The 20,766-nt window shown below is 36.6% G+C and overlaps 1 protein-coding gene across 1 annotated transcript; it reads left to right on the top strand.

Moving 5' to 3' along the window:
* Positions 1–4,158: 4,158 nt before the first annotated feature.
* gabrr1 (gamma-aminobutyric acid type A receptor subunit rho1) lies at positions 4,159–20,324 on the top strand. The gene is made up of 10 exons (XM_067382938.1): positions 4,159–4,256; positions 4,960–5,010; positions 6,942–7,048; positions 8,974–9,041; positions 9,265–9,488; positions 14,824–14,906; positions 15,059–15,199; positions 18,609–18,761; positions 19,111–19,301; positions 20,025–20,324. Exons 1-10 carry the CDS (start codon positions 4,159–4,161, stop codon positions 20,322–20,324), a joined length of 1,416 nt encoding a protein of 471 aa, XP_067239039.1.
* The last annotated feature ends 442 nt before the right edge of the window (positions 20,325–20,766 follow it).

The following is a 20,766-nucleotide window of genomic DNA, read 5'->3' as shown; positions in this document are numbered from 1 at the left end:
CCCTCGAGCGCATCTAATGGCGCTTTGAAGTGACGCTAAAGGGAGCGAGGATAAATCATTTCACTTGATTCAATTCCTCTGTCCTCGCGTCTTTTCCTTGTGCCCTTACCTCGCATCCTGAAGGGGTGGAGCTAAGACATGAGGAAAGGAAACGAGGATGCACAAATAAGAATTGAGAAGCACCCATAGCATGCCTAGTAAGACCGTGATGCTGGTTCAGGTGTGTTTAATTGGAGTTGGAGCTAATCTCTGCAGGACATGTGGCCCTCTAGGAGCAGGATTGGACACCCCTGCTAGACATACCAAATGATTAATTGATTAACCATTAAGATTATTTGGATTAAACAATAGACAAGTGTAGTAAACTAAAAAAGGAGAGATGTAAATGAAAAGTCTGACAGTAATATTATTGTGAAAGGCGGTTACTGTGAATGTTGATTTATGTATTGTACTAATATAATTGAAAACATGCTTGTGTATTTTGATTATCTGTTGTGATGTATTAGTACTAAGAGTTCTGAAGATTTACTACTTGCTTGTGAAATTTGCACCAAAGCAACAAAAAACACCATCTGAATGGGTTTTGTTTCACAATCCTCTCCAGGGAGCGGTTATCCCTATTGCTTGTACACCACAGCTTGACATCAGGTGACCACAATTTTGACCAGAAGGACAGATATAAATCTTGTGTAGGCCTTGGAACAATATTCCTGCGAGGCAAGCATTGCCCCACCTCTATATTCAACACTGCTGAAATACTAATGTATCCCTAAATTTGAATGAAAGGACAGTTGAACATAGTAAGAACATTGTTCAAGCTCCCAATCAGAGCCCAGTGGCTTACCATATATCCTATCCATGTTCCTAAAATTTGATTAGGATGTTCTTCAAGAACCAACAAGAATGTAAATCCAGGATCATGTCAGCCAGAAAAAAGCTTCATTTTTAATTGAATGTACTCAGTGTACATTAAGGCTCACCAAACAATGGAGACCCTCAAGGCTCTGTTTTAGGCCCACTTCTGTTTTTCTTATGCACCCATGATTCTGTTAAAAAACTCAGGTCGTTGAAATTTGTAGATGATATAATATCGCTGATCACAGATGGCGCAGAGGATGCATAAAAACAGGAAGTTGAAACAAGGACAACAACCTTTGTCTGAACAATAGTGAAACTATGGATATAATCATGGATTCAGAGATGAAACACACACCTACATACACCTGTGGTCAAAAAAGCATGTTAGTGCCTCCTATACATAGATCAGATTAAAATGGTTACATGCTATTAAATATCTTGGCCAGTCTTTCTATTGACAGTAGCCAAACTAATTGCATAATCTGTTATGAGAGTATCTCAGCCTGCCTGCAGCGTGAAGTCCTACAGGGTCAGGGAAGGCATTGCCACTTGATATTCATTGTGGGCTACGTAACATCTTTGACATAATCTCAGGTGTCATAAAATGGTCAGGTTGAGCTAGATTGACCTCACTTACTGCAACTAATTACTAAACAATGGGAACTTCTAAATAATGGAACATTCACTGTACTTACATTGTGTTAGGGATTGATAACAGAACCCAAGTACAGGCTATCTTAACTCAAACTCTGTATTAATATCAGGAAAAAATACAGAATGCAGAAATACATCCCCAATAGACTGAATTTAAAATGTGTGTGAATGTGTACATATATGAAATGTACATCTCTATCAGTGATATCTCAGACATTGATTAGCATCATATAATATTTACCCCATATGTGTGTATGATAAGATGTTTATAGGATATTCAAACTGAACAATGGAATGTAATTATAAAAAGCTGTTTTGATTATTATTTTTTTTTTTGAAAACTTTGCAATATGTGGAGAAATAAAGTGTGTAGAAAATACCACAGTTGTCTTGTGTCTTGTTTGGACTTTTGTGTTATTTCCTGTTTCTTTGCTATCTTTGTAGTCAATTGTAGTTTTTCATGTTGATTAGCTCCTAATTGTTCCCAGGAATGTCTTGTTAGTCTCATTACCCCTTGTGTATATATAGTTCTTGCATTCCTTTTGTCATTCTTGTTAATCATGTTTGGTGTTTAATGCATGTACCTTCTTTCTATGCTTGCGTTTCTTGAATGTTATGTTTGGATTATTATTAAACTCCTGCACTTAGATAAGCTTCTTTGCCTGCTATCCTTGAATCCAGCATTACAATTGCATTACATTTTAATTCTGCCTATTAAAATTCTGCATCCTCTTTGCAACCTCAAAAGACATAATCTGACATTTCTATCCTTCAGTATTTTATATGCACTGGTAACAGTATATGCTTGCTGAAGAGAGTGTTTGTTACATGTGATGTTGGTCAGAGATTTGAATGCTTAATAATTGCCCTTTATCATGGCAAACCTTTTAGCATCAGCCCTAAACAGTGGCACAAAGTGGGCAGAGTGAATGGAATTAGACTAATCAATGGAGAAATCTATGAGTTAATCAGTTAGAACAAATGTGTTTGTACAAGAGACACGTGCAATGCATGTGAATGCTGAAGGAAAATTTTTTTAATTCAATTGTACATTGTTTTCATGCAACATATAATTCGCTCAAACTTATACAACAAACAGCTAAACAGCTTATGATCTTTGCAACAGCTAAAGAATAAAGAAAGGTTTGGCTAAATTAACTATGCACCTCGTATCGTCAGTCGTGCCATATGAGATGGTTCATTTGTCGAATATAGCCTAAAAAAATATATTTATATTTTAAAACAATCAAGACATTTTGGAATATTCTTACAATTTGTTTTATATTTATGAAGCTCTCAGACTTTTGCAACAGCACTACACTGTAAAAAAAATATTTTCCTGATATGTTATCACAACATTTTTTCTTTTGTCAAATCAACTTAAGATAATTGATGTAGCCTAGTTCAGATAACATAATATTTTGAGTTTCTGTTGATTAAACCAATATCTAAACCAAACCAAACTCAAAATTTTAAGGCAACCAGGTAACTTATTTTTTTTAAGTTGAACCAACAATTCTTTTTTACAGTGTCCAATGATGTAAAATACTATAAGGGAAAAAAAGCTAATGTAAAAGCCATGGCACTTTGTTAAATACTATGGTATTGGTACTTTATGTGTTCTGTCATGTAGTAGCTTAAAATTATTATTATTATTTTTAAATAAATTGCTACTTTTAGATTATGTATATTTTTGTTTGTTTGTTTATTCATTTGTGTGTTTATTTATTTTGTATGAACATTAAACCAGTGTTTGGAATATGTGTTTGGAAACACATATTTATTCTTTATTATGACTGTTTCCCACATTTAAGAATAATAGTACAATTAAAAATAAATACCAAAAGGAAGTATGGGAGTTAGGCTGGTAAACAAATGAAAATTCTTAACTGAGTTTTATGCAGTAGGAGGAACATGCTAGACATTTATTGGCTGCTTTTACTTTGACAACTCCTCTCATCCATTAAAAAATAAATTAATATTCATTAAAAAATAAATTTAAAAGAGATTTGTTTATTTCTTAATAATTATTAAAGAAAATACGACTTTTTATAATTAATAATTTATTTTGTGTTGTAAAGCAAAATAGGTTTCTATGGTGTGAGAAAATGTACTAATTTATGACCAGAAAAACATTTTAGTCAAAACATTAAAGTCCTAAAGTCCAAGGTTTTCACTGGTCGCGTAGCTCTTTTCGATTTATACTCAATGTCACGAATATGATTGAACGAATATTGAATATTAGCATTTTTTTTAAATCAAATGATGCATTTTATCACCTTTAAAAATATTCCAGAGATACCATTTGGAGGAAACTAGTACAATGCAGTTCATATACCACTGGATTATGTAAGTGTAATTCAAATAGCACGTAATACCCACAGAACATTACATAATATACAGCCAGCAAATGTCTGTTTCACCTCTAACCTGCGAAAGCTCCTCCTGGATGCGAGAAAGGATGCAGCAGACAGCATATCTGACCTTCACATTAATAGCCTACAGATTAAACGCATGTAGAGTGCATTAGATAGCACGTCGGCACAGGCTGCACCACAACAATGGAGCGTCTTTAAGGTTACTGCAGCAGTGATTTTGAATTTAATTGCTTCTAAAAGGACTTGCGTGGCTGTTGATGTGGGCATCATGCACGCTGATGTCTGCTTTCTGCTCTGCGCGTGCTTTCTCTCCACTGGAGCGCTTCAGCCGCGTGGACAGGTGCTTCAGACATGCAGCCAAACCAGGTAAGAACATCACCATAATCATGCATTTAACGGTTATTCATTGAAAGAGTGAAAAACACTGAAATTGTAGACGCGCGTTGAAGGGCAAACGGGATGCCAATGACACAGATAGTGATGAATATGGCATGATTCACTTGGTTTATTAACCGTTTCTTGTTTCTAGCTTAGCTATTTCTGGCATAGTTACATAGAAACAATCTATAATACAACATAAGATAGACCTTTTGTAATAAAAAGGTAAAAAATAATTTCAATTCAAAACGAAAAAAGAAAGAATTTAAAGGTCAAAAAAGCTTCGAAAAGTGCATTTAAATGTATCTGTCACATTATTAATAAACAAACAAACGAATGAATGATCAGAAAATCAGACCAAACTGGAAATCAGGAATTCTGAATTTAATTTAAACCTTATAGTTTAAGGACTGTTGATTTTTTTTTTTTTTTTTTAATCAAATTTTTTTTTTCTCAAATTATGCTGAAAAACATAATCATCACGAGTGCTGGCTTCATTAAAGCAAAAAGAGATATAACAAATACTAAGACTATGATCTCCTGTGCACTTGTGGGTATATATATATATATATATATATATATATATATATATATATATATATATATATATATATATATATATATATGTGTGTGTGTGTGTGTGTGTTATGTTCTGATATCTATTGACAATGTCACTTCCTGCATTTGTCAGATCCAAACGAGAAACCGACAGAACAGAGAGAGAAGCACGTAAACCTGGCAGGTAGAACAACAACTACTGTCAAATGTATCTGCAACACTGTCTGACTCATACATTTCATTTTCTCCTTTTTTTTTAAAAAAAAATAAATAAATAACATATATTTTTAATATTACACCATATCATTTGCAAGAATTCCCCAGGTTCAAGCCCCCAGTACTGTTGCAACCCTGACATGCCCTGAGTGTAACATTAAAATTAAAGTAATCAGAATAATATCCTAAAAATTATTTTATATGTGATTTATAGTCTTTCTTTTTTATTTTTTTAAATTCATTAGAAAAATTTTACAATCACTAGTTTATATAAATAGTCCCTACATATATATATATATATATATATATATATATATATATATATATATATATATATATATATATATATATATATATATATATATATTAATTCTCTGTATGTCAAATACAGCAATTGTCAGGTCTATGTTCAGTTTTCTGGATTTTAGGGTATGTTTACACGACAACGATATGCTTAAAACGGAGAAGTTTTTCCTTTGAGTTTTTCGACACCATTGTCAAAACGATCTCCATTCATACGAATCTGTGAAAATGACTAAAAACGCTGTATTCTGCTGGCAGGCCATTAGATGGCGATGAAACACTAGACTGAACGTATGCGCGTGTGCATGACGTCATCTTTTTCACATTTCGCGTTTTTGTTGTTTAAGACGGAGACAGTTATCAAAAACTTGCACTTTGAAACCAAATTTTCAAAGGTTTGCATTTTCAGGCCACCAAAATGCTGTTGTCGTGTAAATGAACAGCCGAAAAGTTTTTCATTTTTAGTTGAAAATGGTGTCATGTAAACGTCCCCTTAGTTTGTATTTCAATGATTCCCTGTGCTGTGTTCCTGCTTTCTTTGTTCCCGATTTTCACTCTTCTTTTCTGCTTCCTAGGTTACTTCTTATGCCCTTGTTTGTCTCCATAGTAACCTATGATTTTCACCTGTGTCTCATTTAGTTCATTGTTTGCCTGCATGTATTTATACCCCTCAGTTTTCATTTGTGTTTGTTGCATGTGGGGTAGTTTTTTTGGGATATTGTCTTGGATATTGTTCTCCTGTGCTTTTGTTTTGATAACTGAAGTTTTTGATAGTGATGGGCAGATCGAGGCTTCATGAAACACTGAAGCAGCTGAATCAAATGTGCCGTAATGATTCGAGGCTTCGAAACAATCTGACACCCGTCTCCACGGTGACCCCTAGTGGTCAGAGCAGTGCAAATGCAACAAAACTCAGGCCAAACATGCATTAAAAATACACTTTAACAAATGTATTGCAAAAGTTTTATTTAAAGTAAAATCAATTAAATGGAATTAACTAATCATCTAATAAGATTAAATATAGAGTGTCTGTATAATATGTGCTCTTTTCTCTGTTCCATGGCTCAAGCTAAACAGGCCAATAAGATATGAATAACTACCACTATTAATTTTAATTATTCTAATGTATAATTAAAACATCTACAACTGTATAAAACTGATCGGAGATCAGGTAAAACCATAGGGTAAAGCCCTAGACACTTGTTCAATAGTTCTCGGTGAATCTGCATGATTCATGGGCTCACTTTATCATCGCCCTCTACCGGTGAACCATTGAAATTTTGAACTGTTTTGAAATGTTTCGAAACAGTGATGACGTAAAGAAGCCTCGTTTACTAAAATCACGTGACTTTGGCAGTTTGATACACGCTCCGAATCACTGATTCGAAACAAAAGATTCATGAAGCCTCGGAGCTCCATGAAGCAGTGTTTCGAAATCGGCCATCACTAGTTTTTGACACTGTTGATTTTGAATTTGATCCTCACCTTAGTGCGTTTGGACCATGCTTTACCAGCAATAATATTTTCAAATTTTTCATAATGGTTTTTTTTTTTTTTTTGTGACTTCTTTTAAATGTTTATTTCTTTGTTTAACAGCACCTTCCTGATGAGAAGTCCAGACGTCACTAAAGCTCCTGTCACAAAATCAGAACAACTCTTGAAGTTAGATGACCATGACTTCACCATGAGGCCTGGCTTTGGAGGTGGGAATAAAGAAGAATACTTTGATCCCCAAAAACATATGATAGCAAGCAGTGACTAGAGGTAGAAATTATGGACTAGTCTTCTGGGTGGTTGTCTAAAACAACATAAATCTATTTTAAATATATAAATAATCAAGCTTACTGTTGGTTATTCTACAGAATAAATTACCTTCACAAATCTAATTTTATTAAGTATTACATTTGCGTTAAAAATTAAAATAATTGAATGATTATTTCTGCTTGCTGTAACAATTACTTTATTGGCTTTATTTGTGGTGCATATGGACTAATGAGCAACCTATGATTTTCATTAATGTATTAATGGCAGATACGAAATGCCAATATCTTAATAAACACCACAAGACTCAGATTTATGGGATTTGGACTGACATCACAGGCAATCAGCTTTACATAAGCTCATGCCAGATTATGACACTGATTTACTGTGGCTCTGTGCCATGAGCATTCACTTATCGGCCCCTATCTTCACTAAAGTTAACACAAACTGTAAATACTATGGTCAGATCAAAACCAGATTAAGGGTAATGAAAATAATGTCCTGAGGTGAAAAAAAGGGTATTTAGTGTTTTTTTCACAGATTTTTTTTTATGCCTTTTTACGTTTCATAAGTTTTTTTTTTTGAGTGCTAAAAACAAACACAGAGATTTGTTAGAACAATATATATCTACATTTAAATAGCTTGTTTATTTTTACAATTTTAAAAATATTAATAGTTAATTAATATTAAATTTCAATATGAAATGTGGTTGAACTCTGCAATAAAGCAGTGGACAGACAGATCTCCAAGAATCACCTTACAATCACAAAGTCTTTTATATGGTTTGTAGATGATGATGATGATGATGATGATTGGATGGTCTATTACAAAATTGTAATGTATTGGGGGAAAATTGAATTGAATTTTCTGTGAGGGTTTGTTTTCATCTAATACTGTATGTCAAGATAAAGTGGGACAGAAGCTTTCGAGTAGAGTGGGGCACTTTTTAAAAACCATTATGATCAATTAAGGTCATTAATCTTATATTTTTATGAGGTAACATTTGCATTTCATATATCAGAGTGTGGACATCTGCTAAATGTCCTGAAAGGGTCCAAAAGAATTAGTGTAGATCAATGTGCAAACAGTCTTTATTTACACAAAGGTATCCTAATGGCAGGCAAAAACTAACCAAAATGCAACAGCTTAAAGCATTAGTTCACTTTACAATGAAAATTCCCTCATCATTTACTCACCCTCAAGCCATCCTAGGTCTATATGACTTTCTTCTTTTAGACGAATACAATCGGAGTCTATAATTGTATATTATTTATTATACAGTATAATCACCCTGATGCTCTAAAGTTTTATTAAGGCAATGCACGGAAACCATCTGTTTGAAGCTCGAAAAAAGTGCATCCATCCATCATAAATGTACTCCACACAGCTCTGGGGGGTTAATAAAGGCCTTCTGAAGTGAAGCGATGTATTTGTATAAGAAAAATATCCATAGTTAATATGTTATAAAGTAAATAACTAGCTTCCGCCAGACCGCCTTCCATAATCAACTTACAAAAATCAACTTACCTGAAGTCACATCAGTTACGCTTGTTTCGTAAGTTAAATACAGAAGGCGTAGGACATAGCGTGAGCGTTTTGAACTGGTTCATATGTGTTTAATTAGGGCTGGAGCTGAACTCTGCAGGACAGTGGCCCTCCAGGAGCACGATTGGACGCCCCAGTTTTAATGTTACTGAAGTGGATAATAAATGGATAGATTTGTTGAGCAGATTATTTAGGTCTATGGTTAAATTTATATTTTTTTCATAGCTAAACATTTAAGTTTAAAGCTCATTAGTGTGTGCAAATTTTTAGTTTGATGCATCATGATTTAAAAAGGAAAAATGAATATTGCGCTTGATTTCAGGTCCGGCAATACCTGTGGGTGTTGATGTTCAGCTTGAGAGTCTGGACACCATCTCCGAAGTCGATATGGTAGGAAACAGACACATGCCTTTATAAATATGGCTTACAGCTCTTGCATCATAAATGATTCGGTGCTATCATGATCTGAGATGCCACAGGGTTTGGATAATAGCAAGAGCTCTAATTCAACATTGGCTCTTTTTCTTATAGAAGGCTCTTGGGATAGAAATGAGGCTACTGTTTAAACTGTTTTAATTGGTTAAGATTACTATATGAATGGATTGTGTTACAGGACTTCACCATAACCCTCTACCTGAGACATTACTGGAAGGACGAGCGACTGTCCTTTCCCAGCAACACCAACCAGAGCATGACCTTTGATGGACGGCTGGTTAAGAAAATTTGGGTACCCGACATATTTTTTGTCCATTCCAAACGATCTTTCATCCATGACACCACCACAGAGAATGTCATGCTCCGAGTGCATCCCGATGGCAAAGTGCTCTACAGCTTGAGGTAAATATCACAAATCACATATACAGCACACGTACTGATGGTCTTGTTACAACAAAGCTCTGACATTTTATTCAGGCTTTGCTTTTTCTTTTTGTATATAACATTTGCCCTCTCAGAACTGTGGAAACGCTCATTTTAATCCTGATCAAAGTTCAAGAGACAGATTGCCAGCAATCAGAAGAGCTATGTTACGTCCGGCTTTGCTGTATGAGCTGAGTCTAAACCTATCAGTGGGAGATGCTCAAATTTGCTCAATAAACAAAACGATCTATGGTTTTCCATCTTTGATATAAATCAACACACTCACTTTTCTGGCATTTAGGATTTCGGTGCTTTACTATTTTTTGTCAACCAAGGTCTGTTTTCTACAAGAGGCGCTGATTCTGGTTCTTGCTTTTGATGAGTGAATGTGTGGATTAATATGTGGGAATCTGTGGGATTAATGCAACCCACATGTCTATTCAGACACAAAGCTGGCTCATTGGTGAGCTTTAATCTCAGATCTGTCCCACACCCAGTCTGCTGGACGAAATGACTTGATTCTTCTATGAACATCTCGATTTACAATCTATAAGTCAATCCGTTGTGTCAAGGCTAGCTCCTCCCTCTCAACCATTTGATCCAGTATCTGTCCTTTTATCCGGGGCCAGATGGCTGATCCGAAGTGTTTTGCTATTTACAGTGCATTCAGAAAGTATTCAGACCCTTTAATTTATTTTTCCACATTCTGTTATGTTGTGCAGTACACTAACCACATTTCCAACATGGACGATGACCGACAAAGTGAACGAAACTGAACGAAACAGGGTGTGTATACCCTTACAAAAAGAACATGTGCTATTAGTATACTTAAACTAAAAATAAGACCGTATAGGCATGCCATCAGTCTACTTTTTATGTAGAAATATACTTTTAAGTATATCTCGATCAAAAGAGAATATACTTCGACATTGCTGTCAGTTATAGTAAAAGTCAAGTATACTTAAGTGAAATTAGTATAAGTACTCAAAGTATACTTGGCTGTTTTACTCTTATTATTGTGTAGTCTATATTAAATACTCTCTTCACATAGTTTAACATACTGTCTTATAAACTTACATTGTTTACAAAATCTCTGGATCAAAATGTAGATGAAGCAAAAACGAGCGATAGAAGATTGCTTACACCAATATAAAATAATGCGATTATCAAACATGGAATGGCATATAAGGTCAAAACTGCCTAACAGGACTGTGAAGCTCTGGGGTGTTGATGGACATAATCTAATCCATCTGTGTTTTGATCATCTTTCTGAATTCATTTCTGTCATTTATTACTCACCCTCATGTTGTTCCATACCCGTAAGGCCTTCGTTCATCTTCGGAACACAAAGATGATGGAACACCGAAGATGAATGAAGGTCTTAGGGGTTTGGAACGACATGAGGGCGAGTAATTATTTACTGAAATTTTTGGGGGAACTAACCCATTAAAGTACAGTCAAAGGTATTTAAAGTATTAAAAAAAAATATTACCTAAATGGGAACATATTAGTAGGCCCATGGGTATAAATTTAAAGGCGTTTCTCATTACCAAGTACGCAAAGTTCAGACTTGACAAACACTGGAGTTCATACTCCTGAGGACAGGACGAAAATAAATACTATAAAAAAAATCCATTAATTCTGTAAAAAGAAAAAACACAATCCTACTTTTTGTTTTCCTTTTAAAAATATGAAACCTAATAATATGTGGGTCAGGCAATATGTGCATATCTTTTTGTTAAATGTCAGTTTTAATGAACAATTAATAGCTATTATAAAAGTATATGTATAAAGTATAAGCCCCCCCCCAAAAAAAAGATTTGTGGGACCAAAGATTGCCCGTTAGATATACACAAGGGTGAATTATGTCTCATATTTAACCATTATAGAAATATCAGACCCAGCTGCAAATGTCAGGAGTAGTTGAGGTACAGTAAAGCTGTTTTCGATGAATGGATGGATTACACAAACCCGAAATTGTTGGAATAAATTTTCAAATAGGCACAATCATTATAATAAACTGCAGATTTGAGCTTTAAACAACTACATTATCACCTAAATTTCATGACACAACAGCAGTAGTATTTTTAAAATTATGCAGGTTATCTTCTCCACCATTGATGCTTGTTGGTGTGAGATGCATTCTGGAATACTTTGCTGTCTGAAGTTCGCACAAGTCACCTCCTGATGCTCCATCCCTTTTTTTCTGGGAATGCAAGAACATATCCGGGGATTTGAACTGTACTTGGCTAGGTGTGAACTTTGAATTGGAACAGTACTTAGCCAGTGACTGATGATGCTTCACAAGTCCACAAGAATGACCAACCCTGCTGCTGAAGGGCCACTGTCCTGCAGAGCTTAGCTTCAACCCCACTCAAACACACCTGAACCAGCTAATTGAGGTATTTAGGGATTCTGGAAAATTACAGGCAGGTGTGATGAAGCAGGGTTGCACCTGAAGTCTGCAAGAAGGTAGTTCTCCAGGAGCAGGTTTGAAACCCCTGCTGTATGTTTAGTTTTGTAGTGTTCTCATTTCTGTTTTACATGAATAAAATGGATTATCCTACTTCTGTCATCTGGAGTACACCAGGAATTCAGTGTTTAGCTAATCTCATCAAGCTCTGTTTGACTTGAGGGGGCACTATCTCCTGGAAAGCAGCTGCTTCAAATCAGTCTTAAATGAATTAATGGCCCAAGGCAGGCCACCTTCTCGAAACATAAGTGACATTAATATTGTTGTCCATTATCGTCATCTCATCCAGAAACTTTGACTTAATTCTTGACAAAAAAACCCTGTCTTTTAAACCTTGCATTATGGTAAGTTGCAGTGTTCAAATTCTTGACAGAGGCATTGACTGCATCTTGCAAATAAATGTCAAAGCTGAGGACAGGGTGGTATATTTCACATTCCTTGAAGTGCATCAGTAAAAAGGCTAAGAGCAGGGGTGCACATAACCTTTTTTTTGGTCTGGTTCTCAAGGGAGCACCTGGAGATGCTGCTTCGTACTCTTATCCTACAAGTTGTCGTCATCACTTTCCTCCTGACTGCTGTCCTCACTATCTTCTTTGTTCTCGAACATGGTAGATGATGTTTTGTTTTTATTTTATTAACATTAATGACACAGACAACAGCAGGAATATTAGGCTGCTGTCACTTTAAGACTGAATGTGCAGACCGAATATACTGACACACATCTGGTATACTGACGCACAACTGTTCACTTATTACATAACCGAGAGAATACTTGCCGAGACGGGTATTTTGACAAATTTGTGTGTATGCGTCCGTTCAACGTGAAAGAGTTAATTTGGTGTTCGAGCGCTGTCTGAAAGCCTCTCTCTCTCTGCCGAACCACGAGGCCTGGTCCATACGGATCAACTGCAGTCCGTTGCACCCCTAATAATTAATGAACACACTTATCATGATTGCGATCTTACCAGAGATGGAGAAAAATTCTTCTCCTGTAAGTAAACGTGTCCCTGTCCCCGAAAATGTTGGTACTCAAAAGAGCTTCTCTCCACGTTTTCTGGTAGGCATTTATTTTTACCACGCATGCGCACCAGTTATGCGCACCCCTGGCTAAGAGGCTGAAGAACTACTTTCACTGTTTCTTAAACTGAAAGTCTTTGCCTTAGCCTTTGGTATCAGATGCCATTCCTTTTTGTCTTCTGCCCACACAGCCTGCAGCTGCTCCAAAAACCGTTCCACCATCATAAGATGAATTCCAGAGTTTATGGTCTGGGAGGGACAAGTGTTTCTGTTTCTTGGCCCACTGACATGCAAGCCTTAGTTATCTGGTAAATGCAGATATGGGCCTTCAAAGCCTTGACAGTGCTGCAGACACCATGTTTATTTATATTACTTTGTTCACAACAATGTGGAGATTTCCTTTGACATTTTCTGTTTTGTCTCCAGCTTTCTTTCTTCTCTTCAAAAGAATCACACAGCTGTGATTTAACTCACAGATCACACAACCGCCAAGACACCACAATGACAGTTTCCCTGACTTATTTATGTGCTGCAGTTTTCTCTTTGTGTCCACAGATCAGTTGCAAAATGGTTTTTCTGAGATGCTGAATTATGAGATGTTTGGTTTCAATATTGATGTGAGGTATATCTGTTTATATAAAACAATTTTGACTTGGGAAGTAGAACTGTTAAAGCATTTGCTGGAATCAGTGTTTTTCAACTGTGTAGACAAGAACTTGATCCATATGAATTGGTTCAAGTTTTGTCATATTTAAATGAAAAAGGGGAAAAGCTCTGAAAAGCTCAGTGGGGTCATGTTCATCCTCATCAGCATGATGCTGTGAAGATTTCTAAATTGTGTCTGTAGGATAGGAGAGAGGAAATTAGAAGTTTGGTCTACCTTCACTAAAGCTGCCCGCATTCTCCACTAAGATGTATGTTGGAATCCAAGCCTGCTTTTGTGGGATTTTGCTTGTACTTTTTGTTGGGGATGCTAAGGGTGTGCTTTAGAGTTCTGACAGAGTGATAATAAAATTTAAACATCCATATTGGTAATCTACACAGACCGCATTTATGGTCTCTGCATAAACTATTTCAGTCATTTAGGATTATTGAGATAAAAGGGAGCTCATAAAAAGTTGACTGCATTTATTACGTCTGGAGAGAGTATCTTCTCAGTCCTGATATATGGCTTCAGATAGCATTTATCGGCCAAAGTTGATGTTCCCTTTGAACCCTTTTTAAAAGTTTCTGAAGTCAGAGATCACTTGTTTGCAATCCAAGCTCATTGGAAAAATGTGCCTTTGGTGGTATTTCTGCAAAATGATATGTCGCTTCTTGCCTGTTTCGTGACACTTTTAAAGTGAAATGTCCAATGATTGGCTCTTAAAATGTTTTTTTGTATCCAAAACATGTGGCTCTACAAAGTTACTGCCTGTAATCACGTACCACCTACAGTAAACCTTAGCTTAAACCTAACCTTAAAGGCAAATGTGGGATAAAAATGCATTTTCTGAAGCATAATCGATTAATTTGTTTTGCATTGTTCATTTCATCTAGAATTTTATATATATATATATATATATATGTAGGAATGTTTTTAGAGTTAATGGAGGCATGTTTTTCCAATGAGCTTATGTTGCTTGTCTGGTGTAATAAACGGTTGATAACGATTGTGAATTTGAAATAATAGCGTAGCTTTTATTTTAACAAATAGCACATAACAAATGATGATATATTTTTTGGGGGGATCCTAGGTTCTATATAGTTCTTACAGTTCTATATAGTGTATTTGTTCTGTATATCTGTGACGCAAGTTTTAATTACTCCGTATACTCTTAACAGGGTCACGGTCACAGCAATGTGCAATATGGATCTCAGTCACTTTCCACTGGACACCCAGACATGCTCACTGGAGATTGAAAGCTGTGAGTCTAAACACAATATGATTGATGTAAACATTTTCATGACTGAATTAAATGTTTCAAAGCATAATGTGATGCATATTTCAGAGAAAAATAGAATATTCAGTGTTTAAGTGTTTGTGAGTTCATATGTATGTATGTTATTCTCTTTGCAGATGCCTATACTGATGATGACCTCATGCTGTACTGGAAGAGAGGAAACAAATCTCTGCAGACGGATGAGAAGATCTCTCTGTCTCAGTTCCTCATTCAGGAGTTTCACACCACCACAAAACTAGCTTTCTACAGCAGCACAGGTACTGGTGATTGGATCTCCGGTAAAGTAAGAGCAGTGGTTCCCAACCCTTGTCCTGGAGTATACCCAACGGTACATATTTTAGATGTCTCTTATCTGACACAAGCATTTCAAGTTTTGAAGTCTCTACTAACGAGCTGATGAGTTGAATCAGGTGTGTTTTGATTAGAGAGACATACAAAATGTGCAGAGTTGGGGGTGCTCCAGGACCAGGGTTGGGAACCACTGAGTTAGAGTGTCTGCCACTGATCCTTCACTAATCCCACCCTAAAACCACTACTGATAACATCTGTTGCTACCCTCCATATTGTCTCATGTAATGTAAGTCATGTTGCATAATACCATAATTCCTGACTAGTAGAGATTGTTAAAGCAGTTAAAACTTGAAGGGTTAGTTCACCCAAAAATGAAAATTATGACAATTATTACAACTATTCCTCACGTCGTTCTACACCCGTAAGTCCGTTCATTTTCGGAACACAAATTAAGATATTTTTAATGAAATCCAATGGCTCAGTGAGGCCTCTATTGCCAGCAATGTCACTGAACCTCTCAAGATCCAGAAAGGTAATAAAGAAATATTTAAAACAGTTCATGTGTGTACAGTGATTCTACCTTAATATTATAAAGCGACAAGAACAAAAAAACAACAACAAAATAACGACTTTTCAATAATATTTAGTGATTGCTGATTTCAAAACACTGCTTTGAAGCTTTACGAATCTTGTGTTTCGAATCAGTGGTTTAGAGCGTCGATTTCAGTAAAGGAGGCTTCGTTTACGCAATCCGAACCACTGATTCGAAACAAAAGATTTGTAAAGCTTCAAAGCAGTGTTTTAACTTTTGTGTTAACTTGGCAGGAATTTAAAATTAGCCTGATTACATTATTACACAAGTTCATACTTCCTTTTCAAAATAGTAGTCCACAACACAATTTCACTTATGAACACAACACGTCTCTTCGGTAGATACTGTACAGCGAGCTATTCAGTTCTGTTACTAGAGGGCCACAACCCAGAGAGTTTAGTTCCAACCCTAATTAAACACATCAGAACCAGCTAATCAACACAGCATATTGATTTCCGATCACAGTTCCCTTACCATGTCCATTGACCTATCTCTTCCTAAGCGGTCCTTTTCCTAGCACTTCAATCCATATCTGCTTACTGACAGTAAATTCATAGAATATATTACCATCAAGTTGAAAGAGTTTTTGGAGTTTAATGACAATGGGGAGGTGTCAGACTCTATACTTTGGGAGACGTTAAAGGTGGTTATGCGTGGGCATATTATTTCTTATGAATCTGCTGCCAAGAAAGAAAAAGAAAAAAATCTTTCAGAGATGCAAAATGTTCTTCCAGGTCAATTTATTGCATCAAAGCTAAGGATGGCACATTGTTAACTAACCCCAAGGATATTAATGCCCGTTTAAAAGATTTTTATTTCGAACTCTATACTTCCAACAGTACAGCCACTGATTCTGATTTAACACACTGATTTTGACTCTCTTGAAATACCTAAACTTGGTGACGTCGCTAGGGCTGACCTGGACTCTGATTTTACTTTGGAGGAGATAGTCTCTGCCATTAAGTCATTTCCAACTGGGAAGGCGGCGGGGCCAGATGCATTTAGTTCCGAATTTTTTAAAAGATTTTGTGATATTCTCACACCGCTCCTCCTCAAAATGATAATTAATTCTAAAAAAGATAACGTTTTATCTAATACATTGTACGAAGCGAATATATCTCTCATTTTAAAGAAAAATAAAGATGAAACTGACCTGGCTAGCTACAGACCAATTGCGCTTCAGAATTTTGATAGGAAAGTAATTACTAAAGCTTTGGCTATTCAGCTTAACAAACATCTACCCTCCATCATTCATCCTGACCAGACCGGGTTTATCCCTGGCAGATTCTTTCTTTAATGTGCGTCGCCTCCTCACTCCAAAGTTAATGGAGCATCAATTCTGTCCTTGGATGCCCAGAAAGCTTTTGACCAGGTTGAGTGGCCTTACATGTTTAGATCACTGCAAAAATTTGGGTTTGGCGAGACATTTGTGTCATGAGTCAAAATAATATATGCCAGACCAAAGTGTTCGGTTTTAACAAATGCAGACAGGTTGCTTGAGTTTCCTTTACATCGCTCCTTGCAACAGGGGAACCCCCTTTCACCTGCCATTTTCGCCATTATGATAAAACCGCTTGCCCTAAAGCGGAGTTCAGACTGCACGATTTTCAAAGTAGTCGGGTCACTGTTCTTTTCACACTTCATGACTATCTTGGCCAGCATTCAGTCGCTGCTGTGTTCACACTGCACGATGGATCGGCGACAGAAGGTTTCACACTGCATGACTTTACAATAGGAAGAATCGCCGACAACTCTGTCTGGCACGCAAACTACGTTTCACAACCAAACACGCGAGATGTGACAAGGAAACAACGCGATATCACGCGTGCAAGACCGGATTTCTCACGTGAGACTGGGATTATTAAAAATGGTACCACGCAAGAAGCTTGCAATACGAATTTCCTGTGCGCTGATTTGCAGCGAAAACAAGAAAAAGAAAAGAAGAATATGGAGGAGGAAATGGTTGGGGAGACGCGAGGAACAAGGATTGTGTGTTCTGCAATGAGAGTGGTCTATAACTCTGTATCTTGACCGTTGCAATGTGGCAGAGGATACAACTTCTCATGCTTTCTGGTTTTGCCCTATATTGTCTGGATTTTGGTCAAGCATATTTGACTGGTATTCCAAAGCTTACAATAGGCCTCTTCCACCTGATGCAGAACTTGCAATCTTTGGTTTTTCATAGCGCACCTCCTGCCTCCCAGGGACAATACAGCAATCTCTAACCCTGGGTATGATTGTGGCTAAGAGACTTGTGCTGAAAAACTGGAAGTCACCCTTTCGAATTTGGATTACGGATATGATCTCTCTTATACAAATGGAAAGACTCAGATTCTTGAGAACTAATTCCATTGAAAAATTTTCCACTGTTTGGGTTTTATTCCTGGGCCATTTGGACAAGTTAACTGCTCAACCAGCCCCTAGTGGCTCCACTTGGGCTAATGCTGTACATCTTCCTGGGCACCTAGACTGATTGTCTGGCTACTGAACTAAACATTTATTGTCATCATTATTATTGTTTTTACTTTTATTTTTATTATTATTTTATAAAAACAACTCTAAAATAAAATATTCAAAAATACAAAATAAAAAAAAATAAAAAGAACCAGCTAATCAAGGTCTTCAGAATGACTTGATTATCACAGGACGGTGTGTTTGATTAGGGTTAGAACTAAAATCTGAGGGTTGCAGTCCTCCAGAAATAGAATTGGATAGCCCTGCTGTACACCATGATCGGTGGTGCCTTATGACTAAAACTTCTCCCCTTCAATCTTCTCCTACAGGTTGGTACAATCGTCTTTACATCACCTTCACTCTGCGTCGTCATATCTTCTTCTTCCTGCTTCAGACGTACTTTCCTGCCACTCTAATGGTAATGCTGTCATGGGTGTCCTTCTGGATTGACCGACGAGCTGTTCCTGCGAGGGTTCCTCTGGGTGAGATGTTTTAAATTAATTGTATAACTATATCATGCTGCAAAACATTGCAGCATGTGCGGTTGCATAATTAGATTAAAAACTACAAGAACACTTGTGTTCAACTTGAAGCGGTGCTGCGCAGTACCGCTAGAGCGATTCGAAAGCATACAGAGCCATCTGTCCTCTCACTTTCAGGGTAATTTGAAATACCGATACATGGTAATTTCATACACCGATCGATCTGCGCACCACCGCATCAAGTCGAACACACCTAATGACACATACACTTAAGTGCTTTCCCCAAATTCCCCAAAACATTTTGCAGCATGCACTTTTGAATAAATTGATCACACTGATCTCTTTGTAGGCATTACGACGGTACTCACCATGTCCACCATCATCACTGGAGTGAACGCCTCCATGCCCAGAGTCTCCTACATCAAAGCTGTGGATATTTACCTGTGGGTCAGCTTCGTCTTTGTCTTCCTGTCTGTGATAGAGTACGCCGCTGTCAATTACCTGTCCACTCTGCAGGAGCGCAAAGTACAAAGCAACAGGGTAAGCTAAGACAGTTTAGTTAAAATGTATTAAGATGTACTTGTTCTGCGGTTAATACAGCATTTTAGCAAGGCTAATCATTGATATTTAGGGACAAACATAGAAGGACCTGTCTTATTGGCTTCTAGAGATGTGTGGATTATGTCTAACATTACCCAAATCTGCTTTTAAAAATAAATCATCCATTATACCATCATAGTAACTAACAAAAAATTAAGCTTCAAACATGGTAATATTTCCATGAATCCATCATTGATTTAGCTCATCCACCCAATTAATTAGAATGTTTTTTTAATTTTTTATTACTTGGCCAACCCGACCTGTGGATTATCCACAGTATCTGCGGATATAACCGCAACATGCACATCCCTTTTGGTTACAAAAAGTTTAGCTGGGAGTGTAATTTGATTGCCTAGTGAACTAGGAAAAAAAACTGAAACATATAATGAGATGAACAAATAAACATTCCTCAAAAGCCTCATGGATCATATTTGATATTCACATTGTAACATGATTTTTCTGAAAAAAAAAAAGTTTAAGTAAACCTAAGTTGCTTCAGTCCAGTAAGTGTCCATCTTGAAACATCACTAACAATATTAAAGTTATTCTTGCATGTATGTTTTTAAAAAATCCGTAAAATTTCATAGTAAAAAGACACATGTCACAACCTGAAGGGGGGACAGTACTGTAATATTACATGTCATATGTGCTTGTATGATCTAGCAGTTGCCGTGTACATGTGGAATGACCCATCCTGGTCAGATGATGATGAGCAGCAGTTACAGTGACATGGACATGATGACCACAGGAAACTACGGCATGTCGGAGCTGAGCGGGGACAAACAGGAGCAGTTCCTGGTTCATCTGGTCCTAGATAACGAGCAGGGAGCTCAAAGACCTGCTGTAACCTCAAACAGTAGCTTATTAATAGACACTCATGCCATAGACACATACTCACGGGTCATCTTCCCTGGAGCATACACACTCTTCAACATCATATACTGGTCCATCTACTTGCAGTGACTGCTGCTTCTTCACTATATGACATTTGACAAAGTCTTGGGAATACAAATTACTCATGAAAAACTAAGTTTGTTCTTTTTTTATTACATTGCAACATGGAATCAATTTTGCCAGCAATAAAATACATGTGACTGTGGGCAGTTGACATGATCTGTCCTCAAAAGAAAAAGTTTTTTTTTTTTTTTACCTTAAATATTTTCATTGTTAGGCTGAATAGCAAAGAATATAGATATTCTCAATAAATATCAAATTGCCTATTCAGGTAGTGATTTGTTTATAAATTTCATGTAAATGTTGGAAATTATACTTATGCGAATGTCGTCAACATGAACTGTGAAATACAGAAATCAAAATGATCAGCATAGATTAGGGGGTTACATAGGTAACCAAGGTTCTATGAATGAGGTCAACGCCACCATTTGAGTCAGCCTTGCTAAAGGGC

The sequence above is a fragment of the Chanodichthys erythropterus genome, chromosome 4 (assembly GCF_024489055.1).
Source record: "Chanodichthys erythropterus isolate Z2021 chromosome 4, ASM2448905v1, whole genome shotgun sequence".
Taxonomy (NCBI): Eukaryota; Metazoa; Chordata; class Actinopteri; order Cypriniformes; family Xenocyprididae; genus Chanodichthys; species Chanodichthys erythropterus.
Note: the sequence above shows the minus strand (reverse complement) of the source record. Positions and strands in the feature narration are given on the sequence as shown.